The following is a 20237-nucleotide window of genomic DNA, read 5'->3' as shown; positions in this document are numbered from 1 at the left end:
GTACATAGAGTTGCTATGAGTCAGAACTGACTCAAAGGCACCTAACAATGGCAAAGTTGTTATTCAGAAGAAAGGTCTGGTGATCTGCTTCCAAAGTTACCACCTTGAAAACCCTATGGAGTGCAGTTCTACTCTGCAACACATAGGGTTGCCTTGAGTCAGAATCGACTAAACGGCAATTGGTTAGAGTTGTAAGGATTAATTGAGAAAAGGCATGTAAAGCACTCAGCACAGTGCCCAGATGAATAAAACGCAGGTATTGTTATTAAAGCTTGTTCCAGGGCCTTTGCCCTCCTGCTTTCACTTCTAGCAGTGCCTGATTTTACAACAATCCTTAAGTCATTAACTGGGGCCGTATTGGACCCATAAGAATCCTTCCCAACAAGACACATCCATCTCTCAGAGTTACAAATGCAGAGTTCATTTGGGGACTGGATTAACACAGCCTCTTCCCTGTGAAGAGCTCTTACCCTATATTTAGATCTGCACTGGGGAGGACAGGGCGGATCAGAACCCATCCATTCACCTGCCTCTCCAGGGTCTACGAGCATTCGTCTCAAGCCAGGCAGCTCTCTTGCTCAACTCCGACCCATCAGTCATCTTCTGCGCCCATCTTCTCTGTATCCATCCACCCATCCATTGTGGCACTTTACCCTCCAGGGCCTCAGGCCCAAACTTCCCAGGCAAAGCACCCAGCCCCAAAAGAGTTCACCCACCTCACAATAATAGGCCTCAGATGCATGCTTCTTCCCTCCTCCCCAGGCCAGGCAGAGATGGTGAGCAGAGCCCTAGGGCACGGCCAGGCAACATTGCTGACAGCTGCTGCCCAGCACAGGGGGCGGCCTGGGGTCACTGCCTCTACCTTTTAATGGAGTTATTCAGTGACCACTTGCCCATCTACGTCTGCCTAAGCCACTTCTTGGTGGCACATTGCCGCAGGGACCTGAGGATCTCAGGGCTGTATATTTCCATATCTTCCTGCCAGCCTATGATCAGCTACGTTTCCTGTTCACCTGCCAAGGCCGAAGCACTAAGGGTAGAGAAAGGGAGGTGGGAGAAATGAGTAAGACAAGATCTCCAGTTTCAAAGAGTTTCCCGATTAATTGGGGTCAGCAGGGAAGAGGACTGTGCCCATAATGCGAGGTCGTGGAGGCTGTGTGTAACGTTTCCTCCTTCCCGGGGCTCGCTCAGTCCTGCGCTCAGGTGGGAGCTAGTCCCCAGTCACTTTTCCATTACAGAAATCGATAACTTGAATTACTCCAAAATAACTAGCACCTTCATGTCCCTGCAAAGCTAATTTTTCTGTGTCTTCATATGCCCACGTGCTTCTCTCTGGGTCTGGAATTTGTCTCTATGAGTCAATCCAGGTAAAACAGAGTCTTTGTCTGACTGTAACATACAGTGGCGGAAGGAAAGCAGGGTTTGGAGTCAGAGACTTCAGCTCAAGCCTTTGCTCTGACACTAGCTGTGGGCCCTTGTCAAACTGCCTAACCACCTGGAACCTCAGTTTCCTCATCTACAAAATAAGAATTCAAACATAACCACCTAACAGATGTTAGAGGACTAAAACAGAATAATCATGTACAGGAATGTTCCTGGCATACCTTAGGGAATCAGTGAACCATTGGCTAACTATCTGTTTATTCTGTGCAAAAACCTGAAACCTGCTATAAATCTGTGTGATGAGGCTTCCGTATAATGAGATCCTAGTGTAATTTCAGAGTCCCCAGGTAGTGCAAACGGTTAACATGCTCAGCTTCTAACTGAAACGTTCAGTTCAAGTCCACCCAGAGGCAACTTGGAAGAAAGTCCTGGCAATCTACTTCTGAAAAATCAGCCATTGAAAACCCTATTGAGCCAGTTCTACTCTGACATATTCGGGGTCACCATGAGTCAGAATTGACTCAGTGGCAACTGGTTTAGTATAACTTCAGCAAAAAAAGGTAATATGGTACGTCGGGTATTTTACAAAGAAGTTATCGTTTACAAAGATGCATTATTCCCACAATGCTCTCATTATATAAATAATAAAGCTGAGGTTCAGAGAAGTTAAGTGAGTTGCTGGGGGTCCCCAGCTGCTGCAGCCCTCGGACTCCTTCACACTCTTTCACCTCCTCCATCATCCCTGATGTGCTGTGGCTCCAGGTGGAGCTGCTGCGAGCTCAGCTCCGCCATCCAGCAGACGCAGAAACAACAGGCTCTTTGAATGGCCTCTTAGAGGAAGAGCTGTGAGCCCAGCACAGTCTGCCCTCCTCGCCACCAGGAGAGTAAATCCTCCTAGAAGTCCCCTGAAAAGGGTCATGTGGAAACCCCCGAAGGCTGGACTCCGGAAAGGAAAGGACAAAACTGACATTACTGAGCCCCTATTTCATGCCAGGCACATTTGCGGACAGCTTTTCACTGACTCCTTAAAACCAGTTATTCTTAACCTTTTGACGAGGGGGGTCCCATACCCCTTTGAGAATCTACTGAAAGCTGTGGACTCACTTCCCTGGATAAAGGCACATCATTTTGCATACAAGTGCAAGGGTTCCAGGTTAAGAACTCCCCGTGTAAACCTGGCTGGTTTTAAGACTTTCTTAGGCCCCAGGGAGGCTCTCTTTTGGAGATCCCATCCCTCATCATACCAAATATACTCAAATACATCCACAACCCACATTAAGTATCATATACACATACATACACAATTCAAATCGAGTTGAATTGCAGTTGACTGTTTGATATAAATGTTACATTGTGTAGATTTTTAATAAAACATTCATTTCAAGTTTGTGCTTTCTTTTCCTGTTTTGGAGCCAATAAACTTTTCTGTAAATTTTATTGCAGTGACATCATACATACAGAAAAAGACACAAATCGTAAGTGCTACAGCTCAATGAATTCTCGTGAAGTAAGCCCTCCTGTGTAACCAGCACTCTGATCAAGAAAAAGAGCAGTATGAGCCTCCCAGAAGTTCCCCAGACCCTTCCAGGCACTACCTCCCCCCCTCCCCACCCCAGGTATCCATTATCCTGCCTGCTAACACCATAGATTAGTTTTGCCTATCTTTGAACTTGTTATAAATGGAATCATACTGTTTGTACACAGTTTGTGTCTGGCTGCTTTCATGAATCCAATTAGCTTTTTGTTCGGGACTCAAACATTTTCAGAAGCCTGTGAAAATCTCATTGGCACTTGTTGTTATTTGCTGTCAAGTCACCTCAGCCTCATGGTAACTTCATAACAGAACGAAACGTTGCCTGGTACTGCGCCATCGTCATGATCATTGGTGTGTTTTTGCCATTGTGGTAGCTGTTGTGCCAGTCCATCTCAGTGAGGGTTGCCCTCACTTTCATTGACCCGCTACTTTACCAAACATCATGTACTTTTCTACCAATTGGTCTTTCCTGATGACGTGTCCAGTTGAAGTCCATCCTCACTTCTAAGGAACATTCTGGTTGTATTTCTTCTAAGACTGATTTGTTCGTTCTTTTGGCAGTCCACAGTACATTCAGTATTCTTCGTCATCAGCACAGTTCGATCACATCAGTTGTTTTTCTGTCTTATCATTGGCTCTAGGTACTGTCTAAACAAGGGGTTCTCGACCTTGCCTTCACATTAGAATCACCAGGGGAACTTTAAAAATTCCTGATGCCAAGGCTGTACCGAGGCCAATTGAAGTATCGGGGATAGGACCAGAGATTTATACTGTTCCCAGGTGTTACCAATTGCAGCTGAGGTTGAGAACCACTGATCTAAACAAAGTGGGTATTATTATCCCTATCTTACAGCGAAGGTAACTGAGTCTCCAGGAGTCTCCATCATGTGCTAATGTCTTGAAGTTGTTGTTGTTAGGTGCTGTCGAGTTGGTTCTGACTCACAGCAACCCTCTGTGCAACAGGAGGAAACACTGCCCAGTCCTGCGCCATCCTCACGATCGTTGCTATGTTTGAGCCCATTGTTTTAGCCACTGTGTCAATCCATCTCACTGAGGGTCTTCCTCCTTTTGCTGACCCTCTACTTTACCAAGCATGATGTCCTCCAGGGACTGGTCCCTCCTGATAACATGTCCAGGTATGTGAGATGAAGTCTCACCATCCTCACTTCTAAGGAGCATTCTGTCTATACTTCTTCTAAGACAGGTTTTTTCGTTCTTCTGGAAGGCCATGGTGTAGTCAATATTCTTCACCAACACCATAATTCAAAGGCATCAATTCTTCTTCAGTCTTCCTTATTCATTGTCCAGCTTTCACATGCGTATGAAGCGATTGAAAATACTATGGCTTGGGCCAGGTACACCTTAGTCCTCAAAGTGACATCTTTGCTTTTTAACACCTTAATTTTTGCAGCAGATTTACCCAATGCAATACAAAAATGTCACGAAGGGGGAGCTCAAATTCAGGTCTGACTTGGAGCCATGTTCGCATTGCCTTCACCCTGGGGGAAGCAATAAAAAATAAAAACCAAACCCATTGCTGTGGAGTTGATTCCGACTTGTAGTGACCTATAGGACAGAGTAGTATAGGACTGCCCCATAAGGTTTCTGAGGCTGAAATCTTTACAGAAGCAGACTGCCACATCTTTCTCCCACAAAGTGGCTGGTGAGTTCAAACCACCAACCTTTCGGTTAGCAGCCAAGCTCTTTAACCACTGCACCACTAGGGCTTCTTGGAGAAGCAATAGTAAAGCCAAAACCAAGTGGGGATGCCTTCAGCCAGGCAGGACCCTAATTTCTATAAGTGCTTCTAGGGGTGTGGAGAAGGAAGGTGGGGAGACCCCGAGAGAAAGGCCATTGCCTGGAAGGCAGCGCCCCAAGGGCTGGCTGCAGGGAGAAAGAGTCAACGTCACTGGAAGCCACATTCTCCCCGTGCTTCTGGAGGCCACAGAAAATCCCTTGCCAGTTGGGAGCAGTTGCTGACTTGGGGTGGTGGGGGAAGTTTCACCAACTTCTGAGTAGCTCCGCCGTGGTTTTCTAATTCCAGGTGCAGTGCGTGATTTCACCACTATGCCGCGCCTCGAGCTTCTGTAAACCCTCTGGTTTCACACACACACACCCTGCTTTGGCCAGAAACTGGAGTGCTGGTGGCAGTGAAGGAGGAGGGCCGCTGAGGGCTTCCTGGGGAATGCCTGGCTGGCTGGAGCCTTCAGACGGGAGCTGGGGGGACAGCTGGCCAAGCCAGGGGCAGAGTGCCTCTTCTCCCAGTCCTGATGCGGCCTGTGCCGGGCTGGCAAGGGGGATGCAGGACATGGCTGCAAGCAGAGAAAAGCCACAAATAACCTGGCCTGCAGTAAATCGGGTCTCTCCCCATCACCCTTCACCAGGCTGCCCTTGTGGGCCCACACACACCCCAAGAAGAGCCCACCCACATTCTCATGATGCTCTGGGCTTGGAGGTACCAGCCCTGCCTCAGAGTCCAGACACAGCTCTACGTTCTTCCTGGGAATCTGCCACATCTTAACCCTAACATGGCTGAGGACCTCAAGCTGCTGACAGGGGTCTCTGAAGTTGAATCTATCATTTTCCCTATAGTTTGGAGTCAGACTGCTTAGGTTCAAAGCCAAGCTCTGCCACTTTCTTAGTTGTGTGGCCTTGGGCAAGTTCCTTAACTTCCGTGAGCCTCAGTTTCCTCATCTGTAAAATGGGAATAAAAGCCCACACCATAGAGGGCTGTTGTAGGATTAAATGATGTAATATGTAGAGCCTAAGCCTAGTGCCTGCCACAGAGTACATGCTATGTAAATGTTGGCTGTTATTATTATTTGAAACTAGGAGGAATGAATGCCTCTCAACCAGGTATGCATTCTGAGTTGGCTTCACTGGTGTGAAAATCCTCAGCCCTCACCAGAACCGCCTCTTCAGGACAGGTGGGCTGGAATTCAAGTCCGGCTTGGGGACAGAACAAACTTCCTATCCCAAACAGGACAGACAGAATGAACCTACTCGCATGTGACAACAGCCTCCCTGTGAAACCCCACATGAGCCCCAGGTTTGAGCATAGGCAGTCTAGTCCAGGCTGCCCCGTGGCTCAGGCAAAGCCCTCGCTATCCCCAGGAGGCAGTAAGTACCCACGTCAGTGCCACCCAGAGATGACATCCTAGTCCCCCACTCAGAGGCTGAGCAGTTGTTCCCACAGTCTGGTGAGAGCCTCTCCAGGAATAGACCCTTGGCCCACAGACCTGTGTGTCCCTGGCCACTCTGCAGCCTCAGGCAACTTCCCATCTGGGTGGCATGCCCATGGTGTCGAAGAGTACGCACTAGGTCAGGAAACCTCGGCTCTAAGTTTGGCACTGTCATCCTCAACCAGCTGTGTGACCTGGGGCAAGTCACTTACCCTCTCTGGGCCTGTTTCACCTGTATAAAATGAGAGGACTCAGGTGATCTTTCAGTTTCCTTCCAGCTCTAACATATGGTTTTAGCAAAGTCTCTGGCACACAGTAGGTGTTCATAAGTGTTATTTTATAAAATCCAAGCCATAATTCTACTAGGTTCTAACACCTACCCACCTTCTAGTCCTCAGTGCTGACTGACCTGTGTGGTCCAGCCCTTAAGAGGACTCAATCCAGAGTACAAGCTCAAGAAATAGGTAATCACTTTTGATCTGGCCTTCAGTCCAACCTATTCCCCCTACGCAAGGCTGCAAGAACCCCCATTGTGTCCCCCAGATTAGAGGATCTGGAATGTCTGCCCCCCCCACTAGACTGTAAGCTCCAAGAACAGAGTCATCTTGTTCCCCTGTGCCAGGTCCTGTGCTTTGTAAAGAGCACAGTGGCTGGCTCAGCCCCACCTCCCAGTGCATGAGGTGGATGGGCAGCCAGGTGTCTCTCGCTGTGATCCTGGACGTGGACACCGCCCCCTCACCACGGGGAAAGAAAGCAGCACAGAGCCTCAAGCTGGGCAGTCCTTTTATTGGAAAAAATAATAAAAGGCCATCCCATTGCCTGTGCCCAGCCACCACCACCCTCCCCCACCCCCAGACACCATTCCCAGCCACACAGTGGGGCCAGGGCAGGCACAGGCCAGGTCCAGGGGTCAAGGGCTGCAGTCTCTCCTGGGAAATCCTTGGACCAGGACTCAGGCCGAGGACTCTGGGGCCGAGCCAACCCTCTCCAGCTCTCTGGGTCAGCGCTTGGCTTTCACACGCGGCTCACATGTCCAGAAGAAAGTCAGGCCCCTCTTTGGTTCCAGAAAACCACCTGCAGCAGCTGGGCTTTCAGGTCCAGTTGTAGCACCTCCTGCTGGCTGAGGTAGGCAGCTTTTCTGCCCATCTTCAGGGCATCAAGGCTGGGGCTGCTCCCTTCCCACCGGGCTCCCCTCAGCAGCCTCCAAGCCAGAGCATCCTTGGCTGGATGGCCCTTCTTCCCTTGTGGGGGGGAGTTTGCCTTTCCCTTGCAGGTTGCAGGTTCCCTCACACAGCCTTAAAGAGGCTGGGGGGCTGAATATGCAGCAACTGTGGCGCCACTGCCCTATGGGGAGTGGAAGAGGGGCACAGAAGGCCCTGGGAAGCTTGGCTCTGCCCTCCCCTCAAGAACCCCAACTTGTCTTCTGCAGAATATACACAGGAGTCCCAAGGTGAGGCGTGGGGGAACCCCGAGGGAGAGGGAAGGCCAGGAGGAAAAGCCAAGCTGGCAGCCACAGGAAGAGAAGTGAGGGGCCTTAGGACATTTATTTACAGGAGCCAGGCTGGACCCACAAGGGAAGAAGCCAAAAACCCATTGTGTAGCTAAGACAAGACAGAATGCAGAGAGGGGCAGTACTAGCCTAGCAGCCAAGAGGAACACACACGTGCACTGACGCATTCATACACACCTCACACATGTATTCACATGGTGCACTGACACACACACCTCACACATGTACTCACACACTCACACATACTAGATTCACATTCACATGAACTCACACAAACATGGGTTCACACTCATGCAGGCACTGACACACATACACACGTGCACGCACACACATACTCACACGCGTGCAGGCACGCACACATACACGCGTGCAGGCACGCACACATACACGTGCATGCACGCACACACATACTCACGCGTGCATGCACGCACACACATACTCACGCATGCATGCACGCACACACATACACGCGTGCAGGCACGCACACATACACGCGTGCAGGCACGCACACATACACGTGCATGCACGCACACACATACTCACGCATGCATGCACGCACACACATACACGCGTGCAGGCACGCACACATACACGCGTGCATGCACACACACACATACTCATGCGTGCATGCACGCACACACGCGTGCATGCACGCACACACATACTCACACACGTGCATGCACGCACACACATGCACACATGCTCATTCCCATGTACATACAGGCTTCAGTCTCAGGACGATGGCTCCAGCTCAGGAGGTTCAAGCCGTCTGACGCCACATCTCTCCATGAAGAGTTTCTCCAGACCCCCATGTGATCTCCCAGAGCCCCAGTCTGTATCCCACAGCCAGAGCCTGGTGGCCTGCAAAATCCCAGGACTTGGACACTTCCTGGCAAGGCCAGCTAGCCCCCGGGCTCTGAGTGGAGGACAGGGAAGCCCCAGGACCACCATGGTGTCCATAAGCTGACCACTCCTGTCTCCTCAGGCCTTGAATTGGGTGGAGGCATAGACACAGACAGGCAGAGGCCTGGGGTGGCACAGAAAGAGCAGCCACAAGGAGACAGGCATGGGGAGGAAGGCGCGGGGGAGAGTCCCCATAGCCAAGGCCATCTGGCCCAAGTCCTGGCGGAGTGGGATTTGGGATGAGGAGTCATGCATGACGGGAATTCTCTAGGTGACAGGCCTGGCCCGGCTCTGGGGTGATGGAAGAGGAGCTGCCAAAAAAAAGAGGCTTTCCAGATTGTGTCCTCCCCACGCCAGCCTGCCCTAGGAAGGTCTGGCTCCATGGGAACCAGACCCACCTTATAGGGAACAAGCCTGTCAGGAAGTGGACTGATCCTGTGACTACGGGCAAGGGGCAGGGTCGTGGGTCAGTGGCCCACAGGGAACACGGGCCAGCCACCCTCCCTCTCACACCGGGTAGCAGGGTGGACCCAGAGTATGACTCAGAAGCGGGTGCTCTGGTAGCGCAGCCGCCGCAGGTCTGAGAGGCCCTCGCTCCGGCCGTACACCTCCCTGCGAGGACTCTCGGCCAGTCACCGGGTCCCCGCCCCACCACCCCCACCGCTGCTGCTGCCGCTGCCACTGCTGCTGCCGCTGCTGGAGCTGCCGCTGCTGCACCGGTCCTCGTAGATGGAGATCTCGATCTGGACGGCGGTTAAGGGAGCTGTGCAGCTGCCAACGCAGGGCTCGACCGGAACTCGTTGGCGGAGGCCGGCAGGGGAGGCGGGAGACTAAACCCTTGCGGCTTTCTTGGCAGTAAGGCTGCGGGAGGCCTGGAGAGCTGCACCACCCAGCCACCGGGCTCCTCCCTCACTCAGCTACCAGTGATGGAGACTTTGCTGTACTGAGTTCAAATCCTGACTCACCCGTTCACAAACTGTGTAACCTTAGACAAGTTACTTGTTAATCATCAATTATCACTACTATAAAGTCGGGATAATAGAATCTTGGCGCTATTGTGAGGATTAAAAGAAATACTGCATGTAGAACACTAAACACAATGCCCAACTCATAGTAAAGGCTCAATAAAAAGTGACTTCCGCTGGGCTTTGTAAAACGTGATTCTAGGAGTCTGTGTTTTTACTTTTTTCCCCCTGAATTCTCCAGTAAATTTTTTTTTCTTTTTAAATTCTCCTCTCACTGCTGCTGAGTAAGGAGGAGGGGTGTGTGTGCAGCTTGACTGCACTATCCTGGGCAGCCTGGCACCAGGATGGAGACTTTGGGGGGTGCCTCATCCTAGACCTCATTTTCCTCATCTGCAAAAGGGGGTCATGGGATCTCCCTCATGGGATTAAATGAGGATTACATGAAATGGTGGACATGTAAACATGTGGCAGATTTGCCTACTCCTTAAGGGACAATACAGCCTCAAGGTTAGGGCTGAGCCTAAGCCCAAGTCCTGGCTCTGACCCTTACCAGCTAGGTGACCCTGAGCCAGTGATTGCACCTCAAGAGTCACCTACCTCATTGAGTTGTTATGAGAATCATGTAAATTCATGTCTCCAAAGCATTTAGCATGATCTCTGGCATATATTAAACACTGATTAAATGCAGCTCCATAAATGCAAACCCCAAAGCTCACCAACAGCATGGATAACTTATGACGGGGGGATGACCAGTGATGTGCGGAACCCTGTGCGGAGGCCCCTGGGGTGGTGCCCATTTCCTGGTGGCCTCACACACGGCCAGACAGGCTACCCCAGAGACCCCACTGGTTGGCTGCTCTGGGCCCTCATACAGAACATCCAGGAAGGATACAACCCTCATCCCACGCTCCACGGGGTCCGTAAGCAGGAGACCTCGAGGAGCAAAGACCTTCTCATTCTGCTCCTGGATGTAGCGGGAGATCTTCTTGAGAACCTGCAAGGAGAGGGGTCAGCTGGGGATGGGCATACAGGCTGGAAGCCCGGGGAGAGAGGGGGCACAGGGCAGGCCGGGGAGGGAGCCACCTTCTCATAGTGGGTCTCCATGCAGAGGAAGATGAAGTAGGCCGTGGCACAGGCCAGGCAGCCCTCAAGGTAGGAGCTGCCCCCAATCTTCTCGGCCTCTGCGTAGAAGCCGTTGAGGGTCTTCACAGTCTCTTCAAAGAGCTGCCGCTCGATCTGGAGGGAGAGAGGGAACAGGGAGCCAGGCTGAGATTAGCCTTCCGGAGGGTGGACAGTGACAGGGGTGGCAGAGGTAGGGCTGAAGGAGCACTGGGAGGGACGCCATGAGGGTGGGGGATGACACATGGGCTCGCAGGCCAGACCAGAGACACTGCAGGTGCAGGTGGAGCAGAAGGAGCACTGGATTGAGTATCAGGAGACCTGGGCTCCAGTCCAGACTTGGCCATCAACTAGCTGTGTTACCTTGGACTAATGGCTTAACCACTCTGGGCCTTGGTTTCCTCATCTGTAAGATGGGAATAACACTTGGCCTCCTTCAAAGACAGGAAGCTCACATGACATCCTAGACATGAATGCTTTCTGCATAAGATCAGACAAGAATTCTGGGGATTTTATTAACTCTCCTTCTTGATGACAGCAAAAGCGCTCAGTACTGGGTCAGTGGGGACTCTGGCTGCATGAAGCTAAGGGGATGAGACCTCAGGAGTGTCTCTAGGAGGGGGCATTTCCTCCTAGCTAAGAGGTCACCCACAACACCACGGTCCAGTGTGTTTGGACAACTGAGAAGCTGTCCTGCTTGCATCCATAATAACAATAATAATATTTATTATTATGTACTTTCTATGTGCCAGGTGCTTTTTATGCATTATTTTGTTTAACCCTCATAGCAATTCTATCAGAAAAGTACTACCATCATCCCAATTTGCAAGTGAGGAAACTGACCCTACAGCTGCACTATGGTCCAAGACACCCTCCCTTCTGGCTTCTCAACTGGTCACCCTGCCCCAAGCCTGCCTCCTGCCTGAGTGCTCTGAAAAATGTAAGTCAGATCCTGTCACGCCCCTGACCAAGAGCTGCCAGAGTCTTCCCATCTCTCCAAGTAAAAGCCAAGAAATCCTTCCAAAGGCCTGCTTTGCCCTGCATGGCCTTGCCCTGCGGCCCCTCTGAGCCCATCTCTGCTCTCCTCTGCACTCAGCCCAACTCCAGCCACACTGTCCTCTCCACTGGTCCTCAAAAGTGCCAAATGTGCCTGGGCCTCAGGTCCTTTGTGTCTGTGTCCTCAGCTGGAATGCTCCTCCCCCAGACATCCCCACAGTCCATCCCTTTCTTCTCTCAGGTCTCACCTTATCCAGAGGATTTCCAAACCATGCACTTTGCCCAGCTCTCCCTCTCCCCTGGCCTCCCCTTAGTCTTCTCCATAGTATTTGTCACCACCTGAGCTACTATATATGGACTTGCTTGTTGGCTTCTTGTCTGTACCCACTAATAGAAAATAAACTCCATGAGTGTTTGTTCCTCCTATAGCCTCAGGGCCTAATACATAGCAGGTGCTCAATAAATACAAGGTTACACTGCTCTGACCCCAGAGTTTATGCGCTTCACCATGTAGCCCTACCCTACACAGCCTGAAGGTCATGTTCCAAATTCAGCAGGTGTCAAAGTGTCCGTGGCCCCGTCCACCTTCTTCATAGCACCCCCTCCCCGGCCATACTCCCACAGGGCCGCAACTGTCCATCATGCAGTTAGGGGCCTCCCATGCCTGTCTAGGGCAAAAGTTCTTCCCAGGAACAATCAAAAGCTTTGGGGCTCCCAGCCTCTACCTCCACACAGAGAAAATTCTGCCCATTTGGTCCATGATTCAAGCCCTGGTACTCTACCCTAAGGGTCACCCCACCACAAAGGACAGGCATGCTAAGATGAGGAGACCCACACTGCTCCCCAAAAGCTGGTTGAGACAAGATCAGCCAAGCCCAGGTCTGTATGCCTAGGCTGCTGAATGGAAGGATCAGGGTCTTCCCTTTACCCTGCCCCAGCCCCAGATCAGTTCTAAGAAGGAACTAGAAGAAGAGACACATACACCCCAGAACAGGAGCAAAACACAGTAGAAGGAGCTGATGCCCTGCAAGAGGTCCCTGGACCAGCAGGCACCCAAGGAGCTGAGTCTAGAAGGAGAGGCTGTGGTCAGAGCCCTTGACACATGCTCCCATCCACTGCCTTTGATGCTACTACCAGACTCTGGGATGGAGCGTCGGGCTCTCCCTCTGCCCATGGCAGGGAGAAGGGGGGAAGAACAGCTGCCAGCCCCTTCCTCTAGGTCTCTAAGTTTTCCCTGCCATGACTCAGACCACAAAGGCATCCAGTTTCATCCCTACCCACTATTACTGATACAATTGCATCAGGAAGAAAATACGAGCCCTATGTAAAAGCCAAGAGCCAGGGCACAGAGGCCCTTCTGCCACTGCTGCTTGCTTGCTTTAGATCATGAGTAGGTCACTCCCCCTTTCTGGCCCTCAGTTTCCTCTGTTAAATGAGAGGGGTAGACTAGTGCAGTGCTTTTCAGTTTAATGCATACACAAATAACCTAAAGATCTTGTTAAAATACAGATTCTGATTCAGTAGATCCAGGGAGAGGCCTGAGATTCTGCATTTCTAACAAGCTCCCAGGTGATGCTGATAATACTGGCCCACAGACCACAGTCTTAGTAACAAGAGCTTCGTGGTTCTCAACTCTGGCTGCACACTAAGCCACCTGAGCAGCTTTTAACACCTACAAATGCCCAAGTCTCGCCCCCCAAGAGATTCTGATGCAAATGGAGGGGTGGTGTCAGGGCAGTAAAGACCACATCTGCCCTACCCTACCCAAATGGACTGCCTGCAAAGTACGTTTTTCAAAAGCTCCCCAGGTGATGCTAATGTACAGCCAAGCCTGAGAAGATGCACACTATTAGAAGACCCATGATTCTCAAAGGGTGATCTAAGAATCACCTGACTCCAATCACCTGGAGATTCCGCATTGAAAACTGAAGTCCTCTCTGCTGGCTGCACATTGGAATCACATGGGGAGACTTAAAACAGTATTGATGCCTGGGCCCCAGACCCAGAGATTCTGGTTTAATTGGTCTGGGATGCAGCCCAGATATCAGGATTTTTTAAAGCTTCCCTGGGAATTGTAATGTGCAGCAGCCAAGGTTGAGAACTGCTGCTTAAAACATGGACATTCCCAAAACCCAGGCCACCAGCTGAGCCAGCATGGAATCTCACTGCCGTCAAGTCTATTCCGACTCACAGTGACCCTATAGGACAGAGTAGAAGTGTCCTACAGGGTTTCCAAGGCTGTAAATCTTTATGGATGCAGACTGCCACATCTTTCTCCCATGGAGTGGCTGGTGGGTTTGAACTGCCGGCCTTTCGGTTAGCAGCCAAGCGCTTCAACCACTGTGCCACCAGGGCTCCTTCAGCATGGACAAGGGCTCAGGAGTTCACATTTTAAATCAGGCTCTTTAGGAGATTCTCATGCAACTGAAACTTGAGAGCTGCTGAGCTAGAAGATCTCTGAGGTTTCTTCAGCTCTAACTTTCTATGAAGAGATGCCAAGACAGTGTTAAGGATATTTTTTATTCTTCTATGTGATGTGGCTGAACATGTTATGTGTTATGTGTCTTATGATATTATTTTTTTCCTGGGAAACAAAATACCTTCAAGTAAGCCCCTCAGTTCTATCCTGGCCTATGTTCCAAGTGTAGAAAGAGACTTCTTACCCGGCTGTCCAGCTCTGGGGGGAATTTGGTCTGGAACTGACAGATGGTGCCTTCGCTGTAGTCTCTCTGGATAAAGACCTTGGTGGCCAGGGAGGCACTTCGCCGGAGCTCCTGCAGGTTGTGGACCTGAGGAGACATAGCGGAGGTGCGTGCTGAAGGTGACCGTTTCTCTCCGATTGCCTGGGACTGAGGGGTTTCCCAGACACAGGACTTTCAGTGCTAAAACCAGGAAAGTGCCAGGCACACTGGGACAGGACCTGGTCACTCTGCATGTGCTCCAGGAAGGCCAGGGAAGCAGAACTGTGGAGATTATCCAAGAAGATGCCTTGAGCTATCCCAGAAAGTTCTAGAAAAAGCCTGAAGCAGGGCCAAAGCTGAACCAAAGTGAGAGGTTCTGGAACCATCAATGTAACTAAAAACAAGCTCTAACAAGAAGAACAAGACTTCTTGGTGCCCGGTCTGGACCCCTTCTCCCCCCACCCCTTCATTCGCTCAGCAAGTATCGAGTGTTTACAACTTGTCAGGCCCTGCCTTTGATGAACAAGAGTGAAGTCTCAGGCCCTGCTGATTGGAACTTGCAATAGGGTTGGGTAGGGTTGGGGACATGGGGAGCAGGTGGAAAAGAGGAGTACCTGATGTGCCCACGAACTCAGAGGGAGATTCGGGTTTAGGCCAAGTTATAGCTCGGGCCAGAGAGAATCACAGATGGTTTCCGTATCCAGTACATGTCACCCAGGAAAGCAGGGGCCCATGAGTGTCCAAAATCTCCCAGAGAAGACTGGATTAAGTGGACTGAGGCCAGAAATTGAAGAACTACCCTGCCCTGGTAGGAAGGAATGGAGCAATTTCTGTCCCTTGTGCCCACCTGTGGACTTGACATTGACACACAGATTTCAGCATTTGAGGGAAGTGGGCTCAGTTTCGCAGAACAGTCCTTTCTCTTTCACTTCTCCAGCCTTAGCTGCCCACATTTGAGACAAGCATCCCACTGGGTGAAGATGCCAAACACTGGAACCACAGTGGAGACTGAGCCTCAAAGGCAGAGTGAACAGCCAGTTCATTCTGTGTAATTAGGGTGAACCTGTTCCATCACTCAGCTGTCATTTATTGAGTCCCTGCTATTGCCAGGCTCTGGGGACACTGAGCAGAAGACAGTCTGTGAGCTCCAGGGAGGAAGACAAGTAAATATATAATTAATTAGACTGTGATAAATGCTACAAAGAAGTAACATCTTGCTCAGAAACACTTACTCAGAAAATGCTTCCTGAAGCCTGGGTTAAGTCATAAAGGCAGGCCAGGAGCGACCAGTGTCAGGGAATAGACAGAAGATGGCGAGAGGGAAGAAAAGGCAACTCAGACAAAGGGAGAAGCTTGTGCAAAGTAGTGATAGCAGAGAACATGTCCCAATGGCTGGAGGCAGATTTCAGCAAGACTGGAGTTGGTTTGCAGATTAGCTGAGAGCAGTGAGAGATGACAGTATAGAGGAGACAAGGGATAGATCACAAAGAGCTGGGATGGGTTTCTTAGGGGGGCAGGATTTAAGACAGAAGATACTTGAACTTGCTTAAAAGCTGGGGGAAAGGATAACTAGAGGAAAGACTGTTGATACGGTAGAAAGAGCAGATAATTGGTGACCAAGGTGGTGAAAGAACAGGAAGCAGGAAAGGGGGCCCGATATGAGACTTGCCTGATGCAGGCGAACTTTGTTCTGTGTAAGAACTGTGATCGCAAAGTATTGTGATTGGATTAAATAATCTATAAACGCTCTTCTAGTCTTCATATTCCTTGATTTCTTTAATCAGGGTTTTAACTGATGTCCTCTTGACATCTACTAGGATCCTATCATAACTGAAAAATAAAGAATCCTTTGGTCATATAAATAAATCATTTTTTAATGTGTCTGCTGTGTGGTTAAGGTTTCATAATTTTGTTTTTTCAAAGAAAAGGAATGGGCTGCGGCCTTCCTCCACCTTTCTAAAACCAACCTACAAGAGCCAGTTGATCTTGAGGATGAACTCCCCTGGCCCTAGAAAGATCCTTCTGGCAGCTTTGTGGGGGTGGTAGATGGGAAGTGGGCAAGACTAGGTTAGGGGTTCAGTTGAAGGGATGATTATCTTTGTAGTTGTCGTTGTTGTTGGTTGCCGTCAGGTTGATTCCAACTCATGAGTGGGTCTAAACCAAGAAAAGTGGTGGTGAGACGGAAAGGAAGAAAAGAGTGCTTCCGCCATCCTGACATGGACTCTGCTTCCTCCCCTCCGACGGCCTCCTTTGTCTCTGCCTGAACACACACATGCACATATGTACAGATACACATGCATGTGTATTTCCATGAAGGTACATGTCTCTAGAGACTCCCTGGCTATTCACAGCCATTTCTTCTTACCCCAGGCACACAGATTAATTCCCAGCATCCCCTGCAGTTAGGTGCAGCCATGGGACTGAGTGGAATGATCAATGTCAATGAAGTGATCAATGTCACATATAGGCTTGACTCATAAAAGCCTGCCCCTTCTCTATGCTCTTTCTCCTTCAAAGGAAACAGGAAGCCCTGTGTTGAAGACGGTGAAACCATAAGATGCAAAGAGCTTGGGTCCCTGAATCACTGACTGGAGGAGAACCACCTCTGATCAGGAACACCTGTCTGGGACTTTACTGAGCAGAAAATGAACTTATATTGTCTTAAGCCATTAAGATTTGAGCCCTGTTGGCACAGTGATTAAGCACTCAGCTGTTAAATGAAAGATTAATAGTTTGAACCCAAAGATGTGGTAGACTGCTTGTGTAAAGACTTACAGCCTTGGAAACCTTATGGGCAGTTCTACTCTGTCCTAAAGGGTTGCTATGAGTCGGAATCAACTCCATGGCGACAAGTTATCCTAAGTAATACAGTCCCACTTCCTCTTGGCTTTGTTTGATCCATGGGTTCTCAAGTAGCCAGGGTGGGAGGGGCCAACACCCTTTCCAGTTCCAACCATGTCCTGAGCCTTAGAACACTGTCCTGTCTCTGGGTGACTAAGGACCTGCTTCTCTCCCTAGAGAGTGTTTGTGGGGTCTTGAGGAGTTGCTAGAGGATGGTATCAGACGCATGTTATATGCCAGAGCCTTAGTCTCCCAGATCTACATACAGCACACATATCACAGACCCATCTGTAGTTAGTGCAGAGCAGGATTTAAGACAAGGCTGGCCCTCCTGACCCTCTCAATCTATGGCACCACTGTGAAGTGCAATAAGCCCTGATGCAAGATTTGGGAGCAGGAGAGCTGGGTGCTAGTCCAGGCTACATGATTCTGGGAAACTCTTCTCCTCTCTGGCCTCCATTTCCTCAACTGGATAATGAGAAGTTGGAACTAGGTAATCTCCAAAGCCCCTCCCAGCTCTGACATTCTAGAGGCCTTATCAGGGATTATGAATGCAAATGTTTACAGGGGCTAAGCAGTAAACAGGCCAGGTGGGGACTGCGGCTAATTAGAGAACTCATGTCCTGTCTTGAAAAGGCAGCTGATCATTGCCATGTGAGAATGTGAACCCAGATTGCCAGCACTTCTGGTTTTTCAAGATAAGTTATAAATCTAGATTGTCTTCATGTGAAATGTCTTGATTTTTAAATGTTTCAAATAAATGTTTAAAATTTGTAAGCACTAAGAAGACCAAATAAGGCACACTTGCGGACAAGATTCAGCCCTAGAGCTGCCAGTTTAGGAAACTCTGGATAAAGAATCCCATGGCAGGAGCCCTTGGGCCAGAGCTCCAGCCAGGCTCCAGGCCACCTGCCAGCTATCTAGCTTTCAAGAAGATTCCAGAACGGTGCATACCTCTCTCGAAGGCTTCAGCTCCCCCTGAGCCTCTCCCCAGGGGTTTCTTAACTGACCTAGAGACCTGGGCTTCTCATTCACTTCTCACCTTCCTCAACCCTGCCCCTCTTTTCCATCACCACCCCCTGGTCTGTTGGTTGCTGAGTAAAGACAGGACCAAGAGGCATTTCATGAGGAAGAAAGAGAAAATCAGTGGCGAGTTCTGCTGGCACCAATTTTCAAACTGCGGTGTGACAGGGAAGGGGAGGCTGCCTGGATGACAAGTGCTACCTCTCACACATTTAGACCTGTACACCCCACAGGACCAAACTGGCAGGGGTGTGGAGGGGCAAGCACTGGGGTGCAAATGAGCATTCCCAGGCCAGTACGCCCAAGACAAACAGGAAGTCCCATCTGGGCGCACATTTCCATCCTCATTAACAACCATCTAATTCCGTAGGATACATTTGACACTCAACTCAAGAAACGGATTTAGTTGAAGAGTTTCCTGTGCCCCCCTGGATAGGGTGTGGAGGAACAGTGAGGATCACGAGTCACAGGTAACCAAAGCAGACCTAAGGTTGGAAAGCTCAGCACAGTCTCCCCTCTCTGCCTAAATCAGGAGCCAAGCCCAACCCATTGTCTGCTGGCTGTTCATTCCATGCCTGAGATCAAGCCTCCAAGTGTCCTGGGGATAATGCTGCTTGGGTGCATTTTAAAATCTCTTAGAGGCCAAACTCCACCACTCAGAGAGCCCCTCCTAGCCAGGCACTTCCCAGTCGTCCTTGGCTACCTGGACTGTTTCCTGGGGAGGCCCCTGCTCCCAGTGACACACATTCACAGAGGTTTGCCACTCAGGAAATGGGCTCATTGAAGCCTTCCAAATGAGGTCAATGTATCACTCAAGAGACCTCATCCCTCCTCTGAGTTCCTCACACACACTCTCCCCTAATGCTAACTCCTAAACAGAAGTTAGAGAGCAGAAAAGATCTGGTGTCCATGCCGTTCATCCAGGGATTTTCTCATTCATTCTCTCTCTCCCCCTCCCCTCAATACACCCTCTACTGGAGCTAAGGACTTTCCATTTAGAATTCTAAAGGAATAGCCACAGGAGTTTGGAGTGAGGCTTTGCTTCCCCCAACAGGTATTTCCTGGTAATTTTAACCCAGTCCTAATAGTAAAAACAGCCCGGGGAGAATGATTCACCCCATAACCCAGATAATGCAAACATCCTCTGCCTTGGCAGGGCTAAGGCTTCTTCGCTTGGTACTGCCATCAATATCCACCCAAGGCCAAATTCCAAAACAGGCAATGCTTGTCCTTAGCACCCATCTCTTCTGGGCCTCTGAACCTCTGACCTCAAGCTGACCCAACCAGGCCAGTCAGGGGGCCCGAGTCCCACATTCCAACCCTTCCTGACCGGGCCTCCTTTGTATCCCTTCCCCCATGAAAGCCCCATGTCAAGACCCCTAGCACCCTCCTGTCTATTAGGCAACACAATTGGCTAATCGGATACACTAACCCTAGGTACCTGGGGAGCGGGTTGGCAGGGAGAGCACTGGCCAGGGAAGCAGACTCAAGTTCTACTCCTGCCCTGCCACTCTTTAGCCATATTTTCTTGAATAAGTCTCTGGGATCCAGTTGCATCATCTGTAAAGTGGGATAATGATGCCTTCCTTGGCTCCTTCACAGGAATCAGGCAAGCTTCTGAGTCTCGGTTGTCTCATCTGATAAATGGGGATAATAATACCATTCTTGTGCACTTCACAGGGTTTCACTAAGCCTCAAAGGAGATCACAGGTGTGACAGTGCTCTGTACACAGGAAAGTGCTGTATCCACATTGGTGTTATGAGCACAGCCTCTCCCAGGGGAGAGTCATGCATACCTAACAGCAGCCTCCTGGAAACAATGCCTCAACCTAGAGATGCGAGCCTAATGGTTGGAAGCTGTGGACCATAGCAGCCCCAAGAGGGAGATATGCTGGGACAGATGGGCCTCTTGGCAATCTGTCAGATCACATCACAGAGGGAGCTGCCTTCTCTGCCCACAGTGCTGGCCCAGCCATGCCTGTGTGGCTGAAGAATCTCCTTCCTGCCTGTCATGGTTTGAATTATGTCCCCCAAAAAATGTGTGTATCAATTTGGCTAGGTCATGATTCCTGGTACTGTGTGATTTTCCTGTATGTTGTA

The 20237-nt window shown here is 50.2% G+C and overlaps 1 protein-coding gene across 2 annotated transcripts in view; it reads right to left on the bottom strand.

Moving 5' to 3' along the window:
- Nucleotides 1–8322: 8322 nt before the first annotated feature.
- GOLGA7B (golgin A7 family member B) overlaps nt 8323–20237 on the bottom strand; it is a 13769-nt gene continuing 1854 nt past the window's right edge. The window contains exons 2-5 of one of the 2 annotated variants that reach the window (XM_004370009.2): nt 14256–14381; nt 10561–10713; nt 10370–10471; nt 8323–9255 (exon numbers count right to left, since the gene is read on the bottom strand). In XM_004370009.2, the coding sequence (XP_004370066.1) occupies nt 9145–9255; nt 10370–10471; nt 10561–10713; nt 14256–14381 (492 nt within the window). In that variant the 3' untranslated portion in view covers nt 8323–9144. Of the gene's footprint in view, nt 9256–9358; nt 10472–10560; nt 10714–14255; nt 14382–20237 lie in introns of those variants that run through there. The other variant, XM_023740587.1, reaches the window with a different exon arrangement.

This window comes from Trichechus manatus, unplaced genomic scaffold (genome assembly GCF_000243295.1).
Source record: "Trichechus manatus latirostris isolate Lorelei unplaced genomic scaffold, TriManLat1.0 scaffold00007, whole genome shotgun sequence".
NCBI lineage: Eukaryota > Metazoa > Chordata > Mammalia > Sirenia > Trichechidae > Trichechus > Trichechus manatus.
This window is presented reverse-complemented; position numbering and strand designations above follow the sequence as displayed.